The sequence below is a fragment of the Mastacembelus armatus genome, chromosome 21 (genome assembly GCF_900324485.2).
Source record: "Mastacembelus armatus chromosome 21, fMasArm1.2, whole genome shotgun sequence".
Lineage (NCBI taxonomy): Eukaryota > Metazoa > Chordata > Actinopteri > Synbranchiformes > Mastacembelidae > Mastacembelus > Mastacembelus armatus.
In genome coordinates, this window is record NC_046653.1 from 21,528,701 (window position 1) to 21,552,117 (window position 23,417).

The 23,417-nt window shown below is 40.5% G+C and overlaps 3 protein-coding genes across 4 annotated transcripts; all 3 read right to left on the reverse strand.

The window, feature by feature from the left end:
• Positions 1–1,504: 1,504 nt before the first annotated feature.
• On the reverse strand, positions 1,505–2,914 carry LOC113123378 (gap junction alpha-3 protein-like). Its single transcript, XM_026295369.1, has one exon. It carries the CDS (start codon positions 2,912–2,914, stop codon positions 1,505–1,507), a length of 1,410 nt encoding a protein of 469 aa, XP_026151154.1.
• A 2,741-nt stretch (positions 2,915–5,655) lies between these two features.
• On the reverse strand, positions 5,656–9,495 carry gjb8 (gap junction protein beta 8). The gene is made up of 2 exons (XM_026296504.1): positions 9,366–9,495; positions 5,656–8,291 (listed from the first exon to the last, which is right to left on the reverse strand). Exon 2 carries the CDS (start codon positions 8,256–8,258, stop codon positions 7,449–7,451), a length of 810 nt encoding a protein of 269 aa, XP_026152289.1. The 5' UTR covers positions 8,259–8,291; positions 9,366–9,495; the 3' UTR covers positions 5,656–7,448.
• A 623-nt stretch (positions 9,496–10,118) lies between these two features.
• On the reverse strand, positions 10,119–23,382 carry cryl1 (crystallin, lambda 1). Of its 2 annotated transcripts, none has more exons than XM_026296499.1 (9): positions 23,257–23,382; positions 22,513–22,620; positions 21,747–21,873; positions 19,759–19,920; positions 18,422–18,517; positions 17,766–17,864; positions 12,781–12,889; positions 11,181–11,287; positions 10,119–10,615 (listed from the first exon to the last, which is right to left on the reverse strand). In XM_026296499.1, the coding sequence occupies exons 1-9, from the start codon at positions 23,280–23,282 to the stop codon at positions 10,511–10,513; spliced, it is 939 nt and encodes a 312-aa protein (XP_026152284.1). In that variant the 5' UTR covers positions 23,283–23,382; the 3' UTR covers positions 10,119–10,510. The 2 variants fall into 2 exon arrangements, with proteins under 2 accessions (XP_026152284.1, XP_026152285.1); XM_026296500.1 differs by having other exon boundaries at positions 10,477–10,615; positions 23,203–23,304.
• Between the last annotated feature and the right edge of the window lie 35 nt (positions 23,383–23,417).

Consider the following 23,417-nt stretch of genomic DNA (forward strand, 5'->3'; position numbering starts at 1 on the left):
AGATCTATAAGAATCAATATGAACACAACAAAATAGAAGCTGTCAAGGTCGACTGCACTGCAGCGTTTTGATACTCACTACGCCAGTGACTGTCTTTTTTTTTTTTTTTAATCATAGCTGTATTGCAATCACAAACTGACTACTACAAGTATGCAATTTATAAGTAAAACTCAATTTGGTTTTAAAAAAATAGCACTTTTCAGAATAAAACCAAAGAAGAATCACATGAAATGTGTGACGATGAGAATTATTTAACTCCCAAAGTTGTTCTTGATCCTTAGGCAAAATGATTAAAAATAGGGTAGGGTGTTTAAATATCTGCCAACAATCTACCTAAAACATTAACTGTTTCAAGTCTAATCAAAGAGCTTTGGGTTAGGAGAGTATTGTGATTATAACAAATGGTGGCTTTCATTAATTTGTAGAAGATTTTTTGAAGACAATATCTGTGCAGTTAGTGGAGAATATTTTTCTTTACAGTTTGACTGAAGGCGACATAGAACAGAGTCAGACTATGCTCATATTTCTCTTTCCAATTTTGTAAACCAGCAGCATTGTAGGGAGATATTGATCTTTGTTTGTTTTTAAGAGACGCAGGTGCATTCTGGGTACTTCATAGAAATTCCATATGCATATGCCAACCACACTTTGCATAGGTCTGTTTATTCTTGGGAATTTCACATCAATCTGTTTCCATCTACGCCGCCCCAATTACAATATTTACATTCTCTGCAGAAAGTGGATCATGGGTAAAAAAAAGAGCTAGTCCACTTTGTCATGCCAATCAGTGCATCGGTGAGTTGTAGGTCTAGGCAGGCTTGCACAACTACAAGGACCAGAATACATTAATGGCTGTTGATGAAATTACCTCCTTGATGATTAAGGTCAAATACTGGACCAATCTGTTGACATGTAGTGCCACACACAGTGCACAATTGTGCTGCCAAAGTCACTGTGAGACCAAATAAAAATGATGTAAAAGATCTAGGAATGAATTCCCTGGCTACACAATGAATAACTGATCTGTACAACAGTGAGAGCTCCCTGTGGTTTCTGTGGAAAAATTAGTCCTGTAAGTTCACCAAAAAAAGGAAAATTATGGAACAACCATGTTGAAATGTGTCCATGCAAAGTTGATGCTTACAATGTCCCTTGCTCCATTCACCACAGAGCAGTGTGTTCTGACTTTTAGCACTGCACAATCACATTTTGTGTGTATAAATTAAGACCGTCCTTGCCTTCATTACTCTGGAACTCACCAATTGCACTAAATCTCCAACGGCTGCTGCTCAAGTATTTCACATTGGCCTAAACGTTTTATACTGCTCTGCTTTTATGTCTCTTGTCACCTTGCCTTGTTTTTCTTTATTTGCGTTATTTATTTTCTTGATTTTGCACGATGCATGTGTGCGATCTTTTTGTTTGAAATTCACTGTGTTTGGGAATTGAGGAAAGCGGGATGTTGGGCAGGAAGGGTCTAGGGACATGAAAGAGCTGAAGCTATCTAGACAGCCAGGTCACTCGGCCTGGCCCTGATGCTGCCGCTGCTCTTGCTGGCTCGACTGAGTCGCCGACGGTCTGTGCTGACCGTCACTGGAGGCTCATGCATCTCTACTGTAGTGGTGGTGACGTGACCTTCGCCCTGCTCGCTCTTCCCCTCACCCCAGCTGCATGCATTGTAGGTAGTGCTGGGGCTGCTGCTAGTTGAGGCAGCAGTGGCGGTTGTGTTGGTGTTGCTGGTGGTGTTGCTGGTGTGAAGCAGTGCAGCATCGACTAGCTGCTTCTGCTCAATGTTGGTGCTATTGGAAGAAGAGGAGGATGGGGAGGGGGAGGTGGCCTTCATCTCCCGAGTCTGCTGCTCGGTGGCCAGGTTGGCCCAGTTCTGCTGCGCAGCCAGCCTGTGGTTGTTGTTGTTGGTGATGTAGTAGTGGGAAGACGGGGAGGGCTGGTGGAGGGACTCCTCCTGTTGGAGGTCATCCATCTTGAACTCCACGGCTGAGGATACGGCTGCTGGCCCCACAGGTGGCAGGAATGCTCCACTCCCTGCCGTCACATCTGTATAGTTGGGAGGGTAGCTAAGGTTGGATGGGGCAGTTCTGGAAGCCGAGGCCAAACACTCGGGCTCTGCAATGTTGGCGTGGCGCAGCGACTCATGGTCAGGGGCAAACTCACTTGTCATGCCTTGTTTAAATTTCTTCCATCCAAGATGATAGATTTCTAACAAATTCAGAAAAAGAGACACGCAAGCCACCACAAGCATAAATATAATAAAAATAGTCTTTTCAGTGGGCCTTGATATGAAGCAGTCGACCATGTTGGGGCAGGGCCAACGTGCACACTTGTACAGAGGCCTTAGCTGGAAGCCATAGAGGAAATACTGGCCCAAAATGAATCCCACCTCAAACAAGGTTTTGAAAATAATGTTGAACACATAAGTACGCAGTAATGCACCTCTAATACGGATTTTGCCATGCTCGTCCCTGATCGGCGGCTTCTCCTTCTTGCCGCCTCCTCCAGCATCTCCACCATTTTTATAAAGGAGTTCTTTCTCCTCCTGCAACCTGTTGGCTTTGCGCATCTCCTCCTCCTTCTCTTTCCGCTTCTCCTCCATGCGGACGATGTGCAGCACATGGCCCAGGTAGATGAGAGTCGGCGTGGACACGAAGATGATCTGCAGCACCCAGAAACGAATGTGTGAGATGGGGAAGGCCTCATCATAGCAGACGTTCTCACAGCCAGGCTGTTGAGTGTTACAGGTGAAGTCAGACTGCTCGTCGCCCCAGACCTCTTCCGCCGCGGCCCCCAGCACCAGGATCCTGAAGATGAAGAGGACAGTCAGCCAGACTTTGCCGATGACCGTTGAATGCTCCTGAGCGTTCTCCAGCAGCCGCCCCAAAAAGCTCCAGTCGCCCATGCTTCAAGATTTCTAGCCTATGGAGAAAGTACAGGCTGGAGTGGACAAAGAAGGGAGGAGTAGTAAAACAACAGCGGAGAAACAGACAGAGTGAGATAAAGTCAGATGTTAATGAATCTGTATGCTTGTTGGAACGAACATCACGTAAGGCCTTACCCCAAGTTTAAACTGCTGACACATAGGAACACACAAGGAGACATAAGGACATGGATGGGAATGGCGGTGTCGACTAAATTCTGACATATTTCTCTTTTTCATAAAGCCTTTAGCAGAAAACGCCGTTATAGATAACTACCACATTGTTACTGGATAACAAACGGAAACACAGAATTCACTTCAAATACAGACGACATCTACTGTATAGGCCACCTGTTTGACCAAACCCTGGTTCACTCACCCTTTCTCTCTCTCTCTCTGTATATCAGGCCTGTCTCTCTCTCTCATCTGCTCGCTCCACTGCCCAGCAGGCATGTGCTGAGATCAACATTATAATGTTCGAAAACAGCATTTAACAGGGAGGGAGCTCTGGTGTGGCACATGCACGAACACACACACACACACACACACACACACACAGAAACAAATACTGAATAACACACATACAAGCTGCCCTCCCTTCCTCTCTCTCTCCATCCAGTGTAATACTAAAGCCACAGAGGTCTAATAGAAGCATTTGACTGTAATTATTAAAGATAATATAATGCTATCAAAGATATAATAATAATAATAATAATAGTGTTATAATTTAGGCTTAGCTTTAAGAGTTGAGCTCTTTAATTTCAGAAGTGGAGATTTTAATTTGAACAAAAGCAAATATTATTTTCCATTATCTGTCAATGCAACGTTTTCTTTGATTAACTAATCTTTACAATATCAGATAAATACATTGGATGCCTTAGTTCATTTTGTTCAATCAAGAGTCCAAAATATATTAATAAGTATATCTGCAAAGTTGAAAAGCTGAAACAAATTTCCTTCATAAATGACTTGAGTACATTTCTGACTGACTCATCTTTTTGCGCTTCCTGTTATTTGATGTCAGAAATTTAATGCTAAGTTTAAACCTAAAACTATATTGTTTATGTTTAATTTAAACAATAGTTCTAAATACCAGATGGAAGGATGACATGTGTTTTGAATGATTGTCTTTTAGGCAGCGTTAAGTGCCATCAACACATTTAAGACATACACACACCCAAAGAATGAGAAGCCAGGGGGGCAACTTACTAAAATATTCTTGTATTAAAGGTAATAAATCCATCGACTAGGGTTCACAATATGTATGACACCTGGAAGATAAAAACATTAGTCAAACAATAATTAACTTTGAATTGAAGAGTTAGTAGATCCAAACTACTGAATCACAACATTTATAAAGTTTTGTGCATATTTTTTTAAGTATTAACTAATACAGACATAACAATAACAAGAAAAAAAAAACTTAAAATAGCTGAAATCCAAAAATGTCCCAAACACATTTGAGATACCTGATACACCTAGTGAGGATACATGCGCTTTTTGACCTTATGATGACTTACGATAATTATTCGTGGCAAACACAGAGCACATTTCTCTTGGTTTCACGGGTATTTTGGGCATTTATGTGGTATAGTGATGAACATAACAGTCGATCCAGGGTCAGATACAAAGCCATTGCCCACAGGGTGACAATACAGAGTGTGCCAGAGGCCCCGGACTCCCATCAAGCGCCACAGGCTTTGTCAGGCTTTTGTCTCTAGTGAAACTGATGCTGTTCTTTAATTACCTGATTGCATTCCGGGTCTGCTCAAAGAAAATATTCACAGCAGTGTTTTTCCTTCATACCTTTATACCGGAGATGTCATACAAGACGCAAATCCAGCTGCCATCGCTGCTGCCATCATTTGAGTGCGCTGAAAAGCGTGAAGACCTCCGGCGGGTGCAGCAATCTTTTTCTCCAGTATCCCAACCCTGCAACCTGCCGCCTTTCCGACAGCTTAACCAGCTCTTTTTAAAACGCTGTCACACTAATTCATTCATGCACAAACTTCTTCAGGCTGCTGGTCTGTCTAGCTCTCCGTCCGGGCCGTTACCTGGCGCAAGGGAACTTTTTACTTTGTTGTTGTTAGTTTTTGAAGGCGGCATGAAGTCGTACATGGGGGTCGGTTAAACGGAGCTGCCTCCCGTTTCCAGCCATGTCTGGACTGTCACATTGTGTGACCATGCATGAGTGAATCCACAGAGTCATCAGCCTGTCCGGAATCACACCACGCCCCTGCCAACCTCCCAAAACCTGCGCAAAATTGGCTCAAAAGTTGCCAAAACCGTGCCCAAAAGCGTTCCCAACATTTACGCACAGTTTGCCCAAAACCTTAACATATTCTAAACTGCGAAAACTTCTGTAAAAGTTTTCCCCCAACCGCTTTCAGCTGTATTAGGAGTCAGTCTACAATTCATAAATAGAAACAACTACAATATATTAACAGGAAAACACCAATAAATTGTAATTGTTTACCATAAACTCACTGGTGACTGTGATATCTGAGCAGTGACAGCTGGTGTTTAAGAAGTTTGTTACTGGGGAAAACTGAATATATAGAGATCTGTGAGAAGACAAAGCTTTAGAGTATTATTATGGAAAACACTGCACACAAAACAAAGAAATAAACATTTTTGCTTTTACTTATTTATGGATAAAGTCTTGAAGAGCAAAAAACCATCAATGATTAACTTTAAAATAGCAACACTTGGAAGGCTGTAAGGCTTATGTTGGGATGAGCCCTTAAAAACAATGTTCATTACACATCATCAAAATGTTGTCTGGCTATTACATAATGCAAGAGGTCAAAGGTCAAAGCAGAGCAGATGTATAAAAGAAAATCACAAACAGTTTATACAGATTGGAATGTTTTTGGATCTTTGGGCCAAAATTGAAATGGCCCTTTCTTCTGTAACTCCACAGAGCTGCACCAGTTATGGCATGCCAATATAAGACTCTTCCAGATTTTATTTTTATATTTTTGTTATTGACACAACGGTGAAAGGTGAAATTGTTGTAACAGAGTGAGTGGGACTAATCCAAGTCCCCTATTCCTGGATGGAGGGGAGGACAAAGACATTCACTTTGATACTAGGACTGATACTGGTTCTTCAGATTAAGAGGCCTAGCAGTGATTAGTGTGGTTGCTAAAATAAGGCACACGCTGAAAGCTGATACAGCCTGCTGGAGTCAGTACACACTGCAACAACATGAGCAAAGATAACGCAGGAATATTGGTTTAGATAAGAAATTGACAATAATAACAATAAAGAACTTTTAGGAGCAATCTCATGACAGTTTCTGATGTTTGCACCCTAACTTGATAATCCTGCCTTTTGGTGGATAACAGCATCAGTGGCAGAAGCAAATGATACAAAATGCAAAAACAAACGTAAATCAGTGACATATTTGGTATTTTCATAAACGTCCAGCATCTTGTCATATCATGTGGTATGCATGCGTGAAAAAATGTGGTAAATATTTCTCAAACTCGTAAAAAAAAACAAAACAAAAACAAACACTTCAATTTCAAGTAAGAGACTAAAGACATTCAATTTAACATTTAACAGCAAAGACCATCGGGACTATTAAACCACTGTGGTGTGGTGGGTAAGGTTTCATGGTGTTAACACACAAAAAGAAAAACTCTATTTATTATTCGATGTCATTGAACAAACTACCAAACTTTGTGCTACAGTCATGTGATTCAACACAGAAGAATCAGAAAGACCCATCTGGTTTTATTAGTAACAGCAAAACGTTTAAAATCAACTACATCTCTTGTAAACTAGACTCTAAAACATAATCAGTAAAACACTTTTCTACTTCATGTGAGTTCATTTGTTCTCCTTCTTTAACACTAAATAAATTATTCAGACTGAGAAAGATGCTCACTATCACCATTAGAGGTCAGTGTAGCCTCATTCTTCAGAAGCCGACCACTCACTCATTACTGTGCAGTTTGCTCTAGTAACTTCAAAACTGTGAACAATAAATTAGAACCTCCCTCGTCAGACACGGCCAACCCTCCATTGTGTGAAAAGTGATATGAACCTTGTGGTCGTGTAGAAGATCCACAAATGAAAAGATGCTCAGCTTGCTATTTTGTTCTGAGAACACAAGCTCAAAAAAGTAAAAGTCATTGGTGTGAAATCTACCAGGTTTGAAATTACACTTCTGTTTGATGATCAGAGAAGAGAACATCTGACTGCTATTTATTGCACGTGTTGGGCCATATGTAGATCAGAGAGCAAAGATGCATATTATGGGATTCCTCTACAAAGTCATGTAGATAGTCGGCCACAGCAGCTATTCTCTGCTGTCTGGGAATTTCAGTTTTGCTTATTTTAGGTTCCAACAGTCTCAAAATCAGTTTCAGAAACTGTTTCACCTTCTCATGAGTCAATTCTGGTGCATGCTCACATGTAGAAACTGATTTCTAAACTGTTTTACGTAGTTGGATTTACAGTTTGTGTGTTTCTTCTTCACCGGTACCACTCTACTAACAGTTGCCCTTCAACGCATGGTCTTGTTGCTGGATGAGTCTGTGGAGGAAGACAGCATCATCTCGTTCTTCTTGTTCTGCAGAAGGGTGTTATCCCGTGACCCACTGTCTGTGTGGGCATAACGGCGGTTCCTCTTGTTTGATCTGGCTGAGCACCTCATGAGCGCCTTGATAATGAGGTAACCCAGCTCAGCCACGTTCAGCACTATGCAGAGAGCGGATGAGGATACCATGAAGATGGTGAAGACCGTCTTCTCTGTTGGCCTGGAGATAAAGCAGTCCACCTTGTTGGGGCAAGGCCACTGCTCACACTTCACTAGCCGGGGCATCTGGAAGCCATCATAGACAAAGTATAGTGCGTACATGAACCCACCCTCAAAGATAAGCCGGAAAAACAAGCTCATGGTGTAGGTCCACCACAGAGTCCCGGTGATGGGTAGGCGCCTCTTCTTCAGTGTCTCCAGGTCAGTAACTGTTGTCTTCTCTGCACCATTGGAGGCCATCATGGTCCTCTTATCCCCACGTTTTCTATAGGCGACATGCATGGCCACCAAGAGGGCTGGTGTGGATACAAAGATCAGCTGTAGGCACCACAGGCGGATGTGTGATACAGGGAAGAAGTGGTCATAGCAGACATTTTTGCAGCCAGGCTGCTGCGTGTTGCACGTGAAGTCGGACTGCTCATCCCCCCAGACGCTCTCAGCAGCGAGAACCAGTATAGTGATGCGAAATATGAAAAGGACAGAAAGCCAAATCTTTCCTAGACTGGTGGAGTGTTTGTTGACTCCGCCCAACTGGGCATAGAGCGCCCCCCAGCTCATTGTGATGAAGAAGACTCTGCAGGCTTAGGCCACCTGTAGGAAGCAGGAATTTAACATGTGGTTAGCAACATAGAAAACATGCAGCATTTCTGAAAAACATGGCAACATTGGAGCCTTTACTGCACAATCTGTGTCTCTTACAGTACATAAACTGTCTGAAGATACAGGGTTAGAGCTGTTGGTGGCAAATTACTATTTTTAGACCATTAGCAGTAGTAGCATTTTTGACAGTGCATGATATGGGTCCTAAAAGGGGATGTTAAACATCCACACCCAGGGACACAGGTCTACAATCAATTTGACACGACGCACAAATGAAGCTGTCGCAATATTTTATGAAATCCTGGATTATTTAGAGCATCCATTTTAGCAGCCAGATACTGATACAGGAAACATGGAAAAGTTACTGTTTATTTTGTAGACTACTTTTGCACCCAGGACAGTGATTGGACTTCAAGCCATCCCCAACACCTGGACACATTACTGCCTGAAGTAAAGAACATATTTTACATTATTGCCACTGCTAATAAACTACTTGATTATTGTTTATCCATTAATAGTTCAGTTGAGCATGGTGTTCAATTTGAAAATGTGTTAGGATCTAATTTTCTCAAGTGTTTTTGTACTTAATGGCAGTGATTTTATAAATGCACTGGAACTAAAACACTGAAGAAGAAATTAAAGTGATACTGTGTCTTGGGCACAAAGCAGGAGTTTCAGCGACACCACTTTCCCAATAAAACCCATCGTTTATATGTTGAATCAAGATAATGTTTATTTTTTCTATCGTTTTTTAATCGTAGCCTGCTGCTCAAATCTGATTCAATTAATTATAATTATTTTTTTACCCCCCACGAAGTGTAGTTTCTTTTTTTTTTTCGTTTGCGTCAATACAAAAAATATTTTCTTCACGTTCTTGTTTTTTTTTCTCGAAAGTCAAAAAAAAAAAAAAACGCGAAATGGTGGCAATCCTTAAAGAGAAAACTCGACATTTGTTATCGGCCTTAATCATCGGAATAACTATAAGAAGAAACTTGGGCAAAGTGCTTTGAGTTCCCAAATGTTCCCAAATGGTCACAGCGGCGCTTTAAGACTGGAAAGACTCACCTGTCTGAGAGTGTGTCACAGAACAAATTCAGAAAAGAGAAAATCCTTCTTTCTTTTTGGTTTCAAGACAATTGTTCCCGCGCTCCTGCGGTGTCAGAGCTGAGTGCGACTCCTCCAACCTCCGTGTGTGAGACGCACCTGAGCCTCCAGAGCTTTTATCATCCTTCCTCCTGCGGACAGGGAGGGGCAGGGACAGGGCTCGGTGTCTTCCGGGGGCCACTCAGGCACCCACAGCTTTAGACACAGCCCTGTCTTCTCGTTTTTTCTGTTTCATTATTGACCCCATGAGGAGCCCAAGGCCTAAAAAACTGATGCTGTGTCCCTGTGGACCTCCATCTCCATGCCAGTTTCATTTTAAAATAAGAGCCCAGCCAGTAGCTCACTGTAGAGCTGAAATCAAGATTATAGTACCTGCCCAGGGTGACTTTTTTTCACCTGCTTTGTATTTTATTTAACCTCATATTTCTACTTGTACATAGTAATCTATATATAATCAACAGTGTGTTTATGTTTTTGTGTAACTTGTCACATTTCATGCAGGCCCCATGTTAATAGTCAGTCTGGCCTGATACCACCGTAAAATGAAATCTAGCAGGAGCAGAGCATAAATAAGTCTAAAATAGTATTGTGACATGTTTCCATTCATTTTATTCCTGAAATCCAGGAGCTTATCAGGAACCTTTTCATGCAATGCACATCACTGATTTGTTTTGATGGAGGGAACAGAGAACACTCCAGTATTCAGTTCAGAAATATTTCATAAAAAATCATAATTTTATTTTCCTCCATGATTTGCATAATACAATTCTAGGTCATAGGTCAAAAATGTTATGACTTCATCATTATTATTAATCAAATAATAATTTCAGATTGTTCATGGAATTTCATGGTGTAGCAACCCAAGCATCTGTGGTTAAGTCCAGAAATGATCCATAAAAGGTACACGTCTCCACAATCACAGAAATTGACATTTTTATTCTTGTGTATATTATGTTTGCACCTGTGTCTTACATTTAGAGTAAGACGTCACCTTCACCTTCACCAAGTTCCATTGAAACGACCTGAAAATGTTGTTTTAGCTACTGCAAATATTTAAAGATTATCTTCTTAATCAGAGGCTTTCTTGAGTTTGGAATTTGCTGATCTTAGTGGTCCTTCTTCAGTTTGGCCAGACCCATGAGGAGCTGGTCCCTCTTCTCTTTCCTGGCTGCCAGATGCTGCTGGTCGGTGGGAATCAGCTCACACATCTCCTGTGGAGAGCAGGGAAAGACATATGAGAGAAGAACTGAAGGCTTTCATGGGATGTGGCACATCCTGGGGGTGCCTTTATCCTGGTCATGAATTGTACCTTGAGTTGGCCGTGCATGTAGGCAGAAACGCTGGTGAGGGTTGTCAGTGTTGTTGCTGTACTTGGGACTCTGGATGGTAGGTTCAGATGGCTTCACTGTGATTGGTGGAAACTGGGGTAGGCCTATGGTGTGGATCTAGCTATAGGGTGTGTTTCCACTAAAGGTTGGAGAAACTGTAATAGCCCAAGAACTAATATCCACAAACGATCCTCCTTTGGGTTTCCAGAGCAGAACCAAAGCCTCGGAAGTTGAAGCAAATTAGTTTGCTGATGTAGCAAAAGCACAGAAGTCGCCTTTCATGTCTTTAGTATCTCTGTGCAAACAGAGCCTGGACTTCCTAGTTGCACTAGCCATTTTAAAGCTTATTAAACCATATTTGTCTGTCTATGTGTGGTTGTTTGTTTTCCTTTTCTGTTGGCATCTGTTAAATTTAAAGCATGGTCTCTTTTGCTGCCATCATACTTACATTGAAAATGCTCTTGGATCCCTCGCTGAAGAAGTCTGGTACAGGCCCAAAGGAGGTTAGGACCCTCATTATGCCCTCTCCATAACGTTGCATATAGTCCTCCAACCCTGTGGGTGGACATCTGATCAGATGGTGTAAGCCAGAAATGAGAACAGCACAGATCTTACAGTTCATTAGATATATCACACAGCAGCGTGATAAATACCATCTGCCTTCTACTGAACACAGACTTGTGTGTGTCGTTTCAAGGCATCTCATTTTTTTCTTTCCATACAGTTCTGTTTAAATGTTTGTCTTCAGTGCATTGAATTCACTGGTTCAAGCCCAGGAACATCACATACTGTATGTCTGTGTAAAGGTTTTGCAGTGGATTACTACCAAAGTGTGCCACACTTTGGCAACTTAACTTAAATTTGCTCTGTGCCTAACCCTAACCCTGAACCATGACCCCTAACCCTAACCCAAAACAAAGCATTTTAGTGGTTTTGTGCTGTAGTTGAATGGGTTTACCTTTAAATCTAGTTGTATCAGCATATTTTGTAAATCACTGACACGAAGAATATTATAGTGAGCAATAGGTTTTTAATGGGTTATCCTTATAAAAGATGGTGCTTTTGTGTAGAGGTATATGGTTTACAAAAGCCAAGTCATTCAGGCAGAATAGAAAGAGAAGACAGAGACAGAAAGCCTGAGTGCTCTGGTATCTGATTGGAATGATTTAAGGACGAGAAGTCACAACAGGAGTAGTTCTTAGCAATCTTTTGAGTACATGATCTTACTACTGTTTCCTGAGGAGAAAAAAATCAGTAGAAAGCTTCGCCACTGTAACTACAGGTAGATTTGGCACCTGGTTTGAAGGTTGCAATGTGGGCTCTGTGAGTTTTAGATTACTGGTGTGAGGGAGTGCATTCACCACTGCCCGTCAAAAGGCTGCTTTGTTCAGCCAGTGCGTCCTTTTTTTTTGTGTGTGTACACAGTCAGGGATACTCTCTGGGTTTCACACTCCCTTTTAAAATTCTCCATGCCCCTGAGGTTTCACTCTGTCTCTCTGACACACATTTTAAGTAACTATCCAGGCATTCTTTTTGTAGTACATGTGTATGAGAAATGTGTGACATTGTTTTCCTTTACCAGGAAATACATTTAAAATTTAAAAATTTCCTTAAAAACCCCCTCCAAATTAAACAATAATGTTGTCTATAACATAGTATACCACATTTAATAGTATATAATATATTAACTGAGTGGGATTTTTACTGTCCCTAAACATGAAATTAGAAAGCTTGATTGGTCAAACCTGATCAACTGCACTGAAAAGCTTGGTACTCCTACACTCCAGTGAGAACACGAGATAAATTATTGTCAAATTATGGTCAAAAATTGAAGCATAATATAATAAGGGCTTGTCTTTTAGTAGATCCTACAATTCCCACAATGCAATGGAACGGTGTCTTTCATTAGATCCTCGCTACCTCTTGAAAGCTAACCTCTCTCAAACCTCCAATTTGTACCATAAACTTTCTGTCGTTGCAAACACAAGAGAACTCCCTCCACAACTAAAGAAAACATTTTACAAAAAAGCCCAAAGAGGGAACAATACCTTTAGGTGCATTGAGGTGCATTGTTTCCATGGGACCAATGAAGGCGTAACGCATGCCTAGTCCTTCTGACATCACTAGGTCGATGTCTTTAACTGAAATAATGCCATCCTGATGGTGGAAGGAAGGAAAGAAAGAGTTACAAGCAGACACTTTAACTTAGTGACTCAATGTTCTCATTCTTTATAATGCATGGATCGATCTTCCTACAGCAGCTTTAAAGATTTTCTATATCTGCCAGTACAGTTTAAGCAGTGGTTTCCACTGACTTGCTTGCATTTGTGTGGCTCCACAAACACAATTCAACAAAGTGATGGCTTTTACCCTCAGGGTCTTGGACCAGCCAAATTTGCTTTGGTCCAATCAGACTACTCCCACTGTATAAAGTTTCCCTAATCAGCCAAATCAGTCTCTGGATTATGTAGGCAGAACAGGGAGGAAAGGGGCTGAGGATGGAGGGGATGGATGGAAGGAGCTAAAGAAGGAGTGGCTCGGTATCTTTAGGTTAGAGATACCTGTTGGCTGACCACAGAGGAAATCAAAGCTTGGATACAGATACAGAGAGTAGGGAGAACAGAAGGAAAAGGACAGGGTCGTCTTTGTTTGGGTCCTGTGTGCAACAACGAGCCTGTTATCTGAGCAAAATGGGATGGTGGGTGGGGTGTTTTCTCTGCCCTAATCACTGGGGGCAACAAGCTGCTTTCTCAGCCACTCTACTTTCCAATGCTGGCCTTGACTCAAGGACCATTTTCTCTGTGTGTGTCTGTGTGTGTGTGTCTGTGTGTGTCTGTGTATGTGTCTGTTTCGTTATGTGTGTTTGGAGGGGTGAAGGAGGGTCGCTGTTATGTAAGAAAGATCACAGGGATGCTCTCAGGCTACAGGCTTTGATACTCTGTGCCAAACCTCTGGTCATTATTAATGTATGACCTTTTATCAACAGATTACTTTCCACATATTTTCTAACTTAAAGGTGCAATATGTAAAATGTGAAAGATTTAGCAGCATGTAGTAGTGAGAAATAGAATGCAACCTTCTGAGCTCTGAGGGGCCTAGACCACCTCTTGCAGGAATCCTTGTTCTTTGTGTCTCCAAAAAGTGTTTTTTATGACTGTGGTTGGCATTGTGGGGGCAGTGGGCAGTACTGTTGGCTCACAACAGAAAGGTTCTGGGTTTGAGTCCTATTTGAACATTGCTGTGTGGAGTCGGCCTGTTCTCCTCCTTCCTGTGTGGGTTTTCTGCGGGTAGTCTAGTTTCCTCCCATAGTCCAAACACATGGAGGTTGGAGTGAGGTTAGTTGGTGACTCTAAATTGCCTGAACATTTGTTTTCTAGTACGATCTTGTTTGTTAAGAGACACACCCAGCTGCCATTAGTGCAAAGCTCTCTAAAAATCCACTTAAGTTGTGCTTCATCTGCACTTCGTAAGATTCTACACATAACACAGTGTAACCTAATCTGCGTAAGCACAAATTTTCATTTCAACTGGGACTCTGACATGCTCAGGCTGCTCTTTGATGCACTCAGGTGGAGCTCCTTCCAGGACAAGGTCTGACACTTTAGCAGCAATGTGACATTTTTGTCAGCTAGGACCTAAGGGTGCTTTCAGGGTTAATGCTCCTCAACAGAGCGTCACAAACGAGTGATGCAGAGATAATAAGGAATGTCATGTAGATACGAGCTGGAGCTACCACAGGTCAGGTGTGAAGACAGAAGTATCACACGGTGAATGCATGGATGCTCTTTTAAATCCTGCTGAGTCACAAGGGAGAGAGGGCCATTGTAATCTCTGCTTCATTTCCTTGAAATATGCTGAAGGTGCAGATTCTCAGAAGCTGAAATCCAGCAAACTGCTACTCCCAGTGACTCATTTTCTTGAGATTGGCATTGACTAAACTAATAAGGGCTTTCACCTGACTACAGGCTGACATGGTGCATTACTGAACCAAGCAGCTGCTCAATGAGAGAGAAAAAACTTTGTTGTAAGAAATCTAAACAATGACAAATTGTCCCATGCTGCTTTAACCCATAGTTCCTGTATCTCTAACACTTTTATATTCATACTTAGTGATGGGACTACATTATTCTGAGTGTTATTGACTTATTGGTTAATGACTTTATTACTTCTTGTATATTTTTTATTTTTATGATATTGATGCTTTGATATAATTTAAAAATTCAAGTCAATACATGCAAGAGTCTCAGCAAATATAGAACTAATTATTGTTAAAGCTATTATTCATGACAGGGTCATTGTATCATTGAATTCAGTGTCGGACGATTTTATTTTTACTTAAAAAAAAAAAAGCCTGTGAAAAATTCCTCCAGCAGCCAGTGGACTGAGTACTATAAATTAACTGTGACGCACACAGACTTGTCATTTCTAACTATTCATTAACTTGACCTGTGTTTGAGTGTTACTGGGGGATGCCTCAAGAAAACGACAAAATGCATTAACACACGTTATAGAAATGAGAGACTGAGGATGCAGTGACAGGTTCCAGGGGATGAGCCTGTTCTGACAGTTTGTGTACATTCCTGTAGTCAACAATATGCTTTGTTTTAAAATCTGTCAACATGTCAGACAAGCTCCTCAGAAATCAGAGAGACTCATTGCTTTGTCCAAGTCAAATGTTTGGACACACTTTCACAGTAAATTGAATGACAAAGTGTGTCCAAACTTTTGGCTGATAGTCTGCATTGTGAAAATGTAGAAGCACTGATCTGTCACATGTTCTTCAACGCTTGAGGAGCATCATTGGTGAGGAGCTGATATTTCATTTTAGCAGCAACAGATCATGTGAATTAAAATCATTGCACATTTAAATTGACTCTTAATTCTTAGCGTATCCTCATTATCACTCTGCTTTAAAGCAACAAACCCTAACTGATTATTTTTGGACTATTTTATTTTATTGAATCATACAATAGGTGCTAAGCTGTTTAAATAACATTATATAAAAGGGTGTAATGGCTCTATATGAACTATTAGGGAGATTGCTCATTAACTTGAGGTGTTTTTAGGAAGAAAACTCTGGCATTCACAGGACAGTAGCTTCCTTTAGACAATTTCAGACAACACATCTGCTTGGTTAGTTTGCTGAAGCAGCCTCCTATGTTGAAATAACTGATATCATCACGTGCTTTGTGTCACACCCATACTGTTGTTGCTTGCCGTGACGGGTCATGATTAATTTAATTTCACAGGTGTTTCATTCTTTAAGGAATTTTGTTGCTACCTGTTGGAGTCTTGGTTTTATTTTATATATATGTGTGTGTATGTGTGTGTGTGTGTGTGTGTGTGTGTGTGTGTGTGTGTGTGTGTATGTGTAAGTGTGTAAGAGAGGGCTCACAGATTGTACATCTGATAGAGTTACACACTGTAACTTAGGAGTACAGTAATATCAGGGTCGAGGACACGGTGTGCAGTCTGAGCTGTGAAAGGGCTGTTTTTTGTTACACATCAACAGCGAAAAGACATGGAATAAAGAGGCAAACTGAGAGAGACACTCATGAGGGATATTATGGCCCAGGTATGCTGGCCTTGGAATGACAGATGGGATTTATTCTAACATACACTAGTAATTCATCCCCATAGAGGGCAGAGCTAATCCATTACAACTTTAATCATCTTGTCTAGTCAACAGTCTACACAAAAGAGTTTTTGTTTGACAGATGAAACTATTAACCGTTCAAAAACATTTATTCCGAAGTCAGATATCCACCAGTAACACCTACTCTGAAAAAACAATCACAGGTTTGATCATATTGGTAAATATTTAGGCTAAGTTTATCATAAGAATTCAGACGTTAAGTGCTTTTAGTGATGACAAATTTGTTTTTAAATGGGAGCTATACCTATTTTAGTCATCAGGATCAATTTCATTATTATAGGCAGCACCACTTGACATGTGGACTGTCAGCCTGGGCTCATGTGTTCGCAAGATGTGGGCGTTTACTTGGTAGAGAGAATCTAAAGCATTGATCTTGATCAATTTTAGGACCTAAAGTCAGGATATCTGCATAACTATTCCAAATCCAACAGCTGGAACTCAATACAAAGTAAAATACAATTAGAAAAGCAAAAGACTCAAGACAAAGACAAACGAAGGAAGTTACAAAATATTTAGTACAAAAATTTGTGAGCCTTCTCCTGACATATTTGCCATCTTATTATTCACATAATTATTATGTTATTATAATAATACCCAGGATGAATCACTGCAAAATAGTGGTCTTGATATGAGTTTAGTAGACGCACCAATTTATCATCACACTCATCGTCCTTATTATCATTCTAACCATTTCTTCCATGAGAGACTGTGCAATGGTGCCTGTCATCAGAGGCCACAGCTCATTTACTCTCATGTAGTTCCTTTTTGGAAGGAAACCACAGAGATTATCGCAGAGGTGGGTTGATAGGTGGGTTTCCTGCCTCTATTACATAACCATCAGTAGCACTATTCAGCCACATAAAGCCTCACTGGGACTGAGGAGCTCCAGAAATAAAAACAAATCTGTACATAGACCCATCACTGGGACCAAATTCTAAAAATGAAAAGCTAAGAAGGCAGTTAGTGCTATAAGCTAAGCCACTTATTGTTTAGAAGAGCTATTTTGTCGTTTGGTTAATTTTTCTTCATCATGAGATTTGGCCACTGCGCCTTGAAGCCAGTAAGTTTTCGCTTCTCCTCTTGTTTTTGCTGTCTGTTTGTGGTCTTCCTGTGGCACAACTGAAACTGTCTTTAATAGTAACTTCATTTCTACATGCAGCTTTCAATTAAATCAGAAGTCCGATACTGATCTTAACTGCATTTTGAACAGCTACAAACTGTTTTGCCTTTGTAGAGCAGTTCAGTAACTCAGGACCTTAACAATGATGTGGGGTTAATGTCAAATAACAGTAAATATAATGTGAAATGGCTCACTGGATAACATTTTTAGATGTGTTTCAAACTATACATAGTGTCAGAAGAAAAAGTACCACTGACCCGGACCAGCCTCCAGGACTCTGCAATAATGGCTGCCTGGACTCTGTTGACGGCAAAGCCATCAATTTCTTTCTTCAGGCAGACGGGTGCTTGGCCAACCTGAATCAGATGGGAAAGAACAGCAACAGTCCTGAAAGACACCACTTGTGATTCTGCAACAAGCAAAATATATTACATCATTTACGGTACTGCCAACCTTAGTACACACAGAGATTTAAACTGGTTTTCTTCCTTCTGGGAAACACACTAGTTTCCATGCATCTCTACATGTTATGAAATTCAGCTTGCAGAGACTTGCAAGGATTAAAGACCTATTTGAAAAGCATAATCAATAATAGTTACTGTGCAGCAGTGCAGATGTACCAGGGTTGAATGACTGTCATCCCAGATTTAAGTGAACAGTGACAGGATTCACTATGATGTATTGGTGTGATAGTCAAACCTAGAAGACAACTAAGAAAAAATGGACACTGAAAGCTTAGATTACCAACACAAAATAGACCACATTACTTTTATTTAGTTTTTAATATGCTATTGAATTTAAAACATCTTTAATGTTCTGCTTCCCTATCTGATACTATAGTTTTGGTGCCTCTTCTACGTGTTCGAACATATTGATAACCGAACGCCTACATTGTGTAATCTGGGGTTTTTACCTTGGTCATTATGGCATGGGTGGTGTCCATAATGGTTCTTACTGTCTCTGGGTGAGGCACCAGCTCCACCAGTTTGACATGGTAGGGTGGGTTCACCTGAAAGGGACAGGACAGTACATATAGTGAGCAAGTCACTGGTTAAAAAGAGGATTTATCCCTAAGTTTCTTGAAGTAGGTAGGTAGCACATGTTTGTGAAAAGCTTGAAAGCAGGTATGTCATTAGCCTTACATTAGCTTTGCATTATTAAGGCTAAGATTTCCACCAAATACGAGGCCACTCTGTGCTATACACACAACTTGTTATGACCCCTGAACTGCATTGTAATTCAGTGAGCTATTGTACGATAATATCTGCATTAATCTTTCCTATACTAAATTTCAATACAATAATATATGGTATGCTGGTAATGTTGCATGCATCAAAAAGCTTAGATGATAATAAAAAAGAATTTAAAAGTCACTTCAGATATTTTTTTTGTGATTGACAGTTGACATTATCTAAAATGTTGGGGATATACTGAGCATAGTAAAACAAGCCCAAATGTTATCATGCCTCCATTTGTGTTAGAAATAAAAGATTCAGTTCACAGTATACATGCAAAAAAGACAAAATTATTTTTAGCAGGCAGTAGGCATCACTGCCATTATAATAAGGCCAATGTTAGTGTTAATATAAGTTTTCAGGGTCAGTGGATAAAACTCTGAAACATTTTGTGATTACCAACAGTAAAACTCACAAAGGCACAATATAAATCTTTCATAAGCAAAGGGAATGTTGATAAAATTTGCTTGTTTGTAAATATGCAACAAAATAGCTGACTGTAGTGAGGTGAGTGGGTGATGGCACGCTCCAGTCCAAGGCTAAAAATGAACAATGGGCTGTAGAAACACTTTCCTAGTTCAGGTGATGGGTCAGTATTAGAGGTGGTTTGACAGCTCTACCAACCAACATCGTTTGGAAATTAAGTCATACTTCAAGGATACAACATTGAAGGTGGCTCGTAAAAACTGCGGACTACTCAACAGTTTCCATCAGACGAAATTCAAGTGAAATTTTATTCTTCTATCAGCCATTGAAAATTACAAGTAATAATTTAGCTGCAGATATTTTTGTTGGTTTATTTAGATGTGCACTAGTATAAGACTCTGCTCATATTACTGGCTCTTACATGATTGTCTTGTAAATATGTTTGAGGTATATTTTTTTAAATGTTGACAGCTGATTGGTTGTTTTTGCCGAATGACTCGTAGAGGTTTGTAGTTTATTTGGCTGGAAACCCCATATACTACCCACTGTTCATGACCCACTGGTATGTGGACCGTGTAGTAGCACTAACCGGATGGGAGACAAGGCAGCGACTCCTGTTCTGGACTTTAGAGAAGACATTGCTTGGCACCAAACAAGAAGTGGAGCTGCTCAGGATGACATCCTTTCCCACAAGTTGTTCTATGTCCTGGAAGATGTTCTGCTTGACCTCAAGCTGCTCAAATACACATTCCTGGAACATAAATGCACACAGGACTACACACATGACATGACTTAGAGAGATGTATTACTGTGATCATTTTACTTTCTGTGACAGTGCAGGTCAAATCAGTACTAGTAAATGTGAGCAAGAAAATGTTTTTCTATAGTTTTGATGAGTACAATTGTTATTCAGTTTCACCAACACACTTTACATGGGCAAATAAAACTGTAACTATCAACACCATTTAAAGTGGGTGAGGAAATTTGTTTTCTTAGATACACCTAACAAAGCCCCGGTCAGCCTTTCTTCAACGAAGCATCATAGTAATCATGGACGCTGGACACAACCAGTTTGGGGTTTCAATAGCCCACCACAGGCTTAGCTGCATTTTACCATCAGGCCTGACAGCACGCTGAAAGGTGTGGCTGTTAACAGCAGTAGTGGAGGGTTAATATGCTCTTCAATGGTGCTCATCAAGTAGCTAAAACTGCAATAACTGGCTGAGCAAGCAGTATACCTGAAGAAAGCATGTCTAAACCTGTGTTTCTCCCCTCATTAACAAAAAGAGTACAAGTTCAAATCAGACTTGTTTTATAAACATGCACACGAAATTAAAGTAATTCCAGAAGTTATTTGACCATTTTAAAATCACCCCCCCCCTAGAAGGAAACAATAGCTTTATCTGTGATTTAGATGCTGGTTGGATATGACAAACAGCTGTCTCTCATACATAAAAGGATCTACTATGTATGAAGCCATGCAGAAAGCGGGTCATTACGGATTAACGGCAATGCCTAAACAAGTTATTGACATGATCTGTAACCAGTCTGACTGGTACAACCTCTTGCATTTCCACTACTGCTCTAGAACAACATGGTGGAATTTGTATCAGATAATGTTATCAGGATCTGAGGGGATGACTGTAGGGAAAGCTATGCGTATTTCTACCTGGTGTTTGCCTATTTCTAATAAATCCTGTATTGTTCCTATTAGGTGAACTCATTACATGCCTGCCTCTCTGTGTGATAAAAAGCACCATTGTCTCTTTTAAGAGAGTGGTGGTGGCCCACAGGACACTTTCCTGTTTAAAAATACAGGTGTGTTCATGTTTGCACATAAAATCCATTGCTCTGAATCAGCATCAATAAATGATTAACTTTAAAACTGAAATTTCTCACTGCTGATTTACAATATTTATCAGTAAATGAGGACAAAGTAAAAGCTGCCAGTCTAGTCTCAAATATTTGACTTTTATTGAAAAAGTTCCTTTTTGGATTGTTTCCTATTTCGCTCCTACTGAGCATTATGGAAAGTAGATAATGAAACTACATAATGAAAGGATATAACTTTACAAAATTTCTATTCTCTGGGTTTTCTCTGGCTGTGCTTGCTTCCTCATACAGTCCAAAGCCATACAGGTTTGTTTTTGTGTCTGTGAGTGTGACTGGTTGTCTCTCTCTGTGTGATGGCCCTGTGATAGATTGAGATCTGTCCCCAGTTTAACCTGCCTCCAATTCAGTTGTGATTGGCTCCAAGCCTCCCTAGGATCCTTAATCATAATAAACGGTGTAGATAGTGGGTGAACAGATGAACCAATGACATTTTCCCCTCTTGAGGATAATCACCCTAATTTTTAAAATGATCAGACTATTGTGAGATTACTTTAGTTATTACAAAATCTGATTTACTGTGCATTATTTAATGTATATTAAGTATAGATGAATGGATCAATAATGTAGCACTTCCTATGGACTATACCCTGTACTCTCTCTGGTCTGCAGTTCCTGTTGATTTTAGCATGGTGGACAAAAAGACACATTTGGGCGAGCAGGTACAGGGGGAGTCCAGCGTGCTACCTGGACAAAGAAGCATCCCTCCAGGGCCTGAGCCAGGTCATCGTAACTGCTGAGCAGGGCGAACTGCTGCGCTGCGGTCAGCTCTCCTCTCAACATGTGACCTTCCTCCAGCTCCTCCAGCTGCTTCCTGAGTGGAAAGAGTGGGAGGGTTAACACACACATATACCCACAGACTCCCTCTAAGGTCTGTATGAAACCAGTTGTTCTGTATGACATGTAACATACCCTTTTAAGGTCTGAACAATCTTTAGCAAAATAGAAATGCAGCAGATAAAAGTGATTTAATAATAGATTATAATAGCATGGGGTTAGGGACAGTATGCACAGTTTCTTCTGCAGGAAATCAGAAGAAAGTCTAGTACAATAACTCCCTCTGCTGTCCATGTGGTCTGACTCTACTGCAGGCTAAACAGTTACCACACAAGCATGTAGCCTCTTTACAAAATAAATAAAATAAAAATTAAATCCTGGTTGTTTAATTAATTCAATTGTTATAAAATTCTTTAAATTTACTTTTTTTTTCAATTGTATTTTCCAAAGTAAGTGTGTAGTGCTCTTAGAAAAAAGATCTGTTTTTTGACTCTCTTACATTAAAATGTATCTGTCCTCAATAGTAGGAACTATCTAAAGGCTTCTTGTTTTGTTTTAGTGGTTGAGTTTAGTTATTTTGAAATGGTCTCTTCCACACCACAACATACACAGAAAACATGACAGTATGTCTTTACATTGGACTACTTTATCAGATGGTTTGTGCAGTAGAGCTCACCTGATCTCTGTCAGGGCCTTAGCAGCCTGTCCTGGTTGGTTGTCATAGAGCTTTACACTGAAGCCTCCACTGGCAAACACCATAGCCCAGGAGCGGCCTATCAGCCCACTAAAACAAGTTAGGAGGATAACTCTTTGTTATATATTGTGTAATACCACAATAACATCATTAAACAGCATAAACACCTGACCAGCAATGTGCAGCCATTCAAGGCAGGTGAGATTTGAGCTACACAGCAAAGGCCTTGCATCTTGTAGAAGTTCATCTTTCTGCAAAATGACGATTCAACAGGAGTAAAGATTTGAGTTTAATTTTTTTGTTCATTAAATGAACCCATGACTGGTTTTGTTGTTGCAACAATCCTGCATGTTAATAAGTTTCAAAACCCAGAAAAGGAGGAGTAAACATCTGCCTGTGACGTTAAGTGTTTGCTTTTCAGGTAAAAATCAGGGGACTGCATTACTACTTAACTAAGTGCAGTGAGCCCTGACGACAACAGCCAGGATTGACACTAGTAGTAATAGAAGCTGCAAAGGTTTCACAACAAAGTACAAGAGGTCAGGAATTTGCCAGATAATTATACATCAAGAGATTTAAGGGTATATTCAGAAAAGTACATTCAGATACACACACACACACACACACACACAATGCAAAAAACAATCTAACAATGATATGCAAAATCATTGCCTTTAAACTTAAATCTGCAAATCCGGTACCAGGCTCCATAGATTGTTTGGTTACCTGCCGATTACAGTGATGATCCTCATGTTGCGTGAACTCAGTTATTATTACCAGCACTGTTCGCGTTTCGTGGCCCCGCCCCTCCAGAGTCACGTTACCAACAGCGGTACGGTAACTTGGAGGGTCCAAAGACGCCGAGGGAATAAGCGATAAAGCGTTTT

What these genes read in the sequence shown, in the direction of transcription:
- cryl1 (XM_026296499.1), bottom strand. Translation starts at nt 23,282, where the DNA reads ATGAGGATCATCACTGTAATCGGCAG. An exon ending in GCACCTCAATGCACCTAAAG is followed by an intron (nt 11,288 to 12,780) that starts GTATTGTTCCCT and finishes GTCCACCCACAG; the next exon opens with GGTTGGAGGACTATATGCAA. An exon ending in GATCCAAGAGCATTTTCAAT is followed by an intron (nt 10,616 to 11,180) that starts GTAAGTATGATG and finishes TGCTCTCCACAG; the next exon opens with GAGATGTGTGAGCTGATTCC.
- gjb8 (XM_026296504.1), bottom strand. Translation starts at nt 8,258, where the DNA reads ATGAGCTGGGGGGCGCTCTATGCCCAGTTGGGCGGAGTCAACAAACAC.
- LOC113123378 (XM_026295369.1), bottom strand. Translation starts at nt 2,914, where the DNA reads ATGGGCGACTGGAGCTTTTTGGGGCGGCTGCTGGAGAACGCTCAGGAG.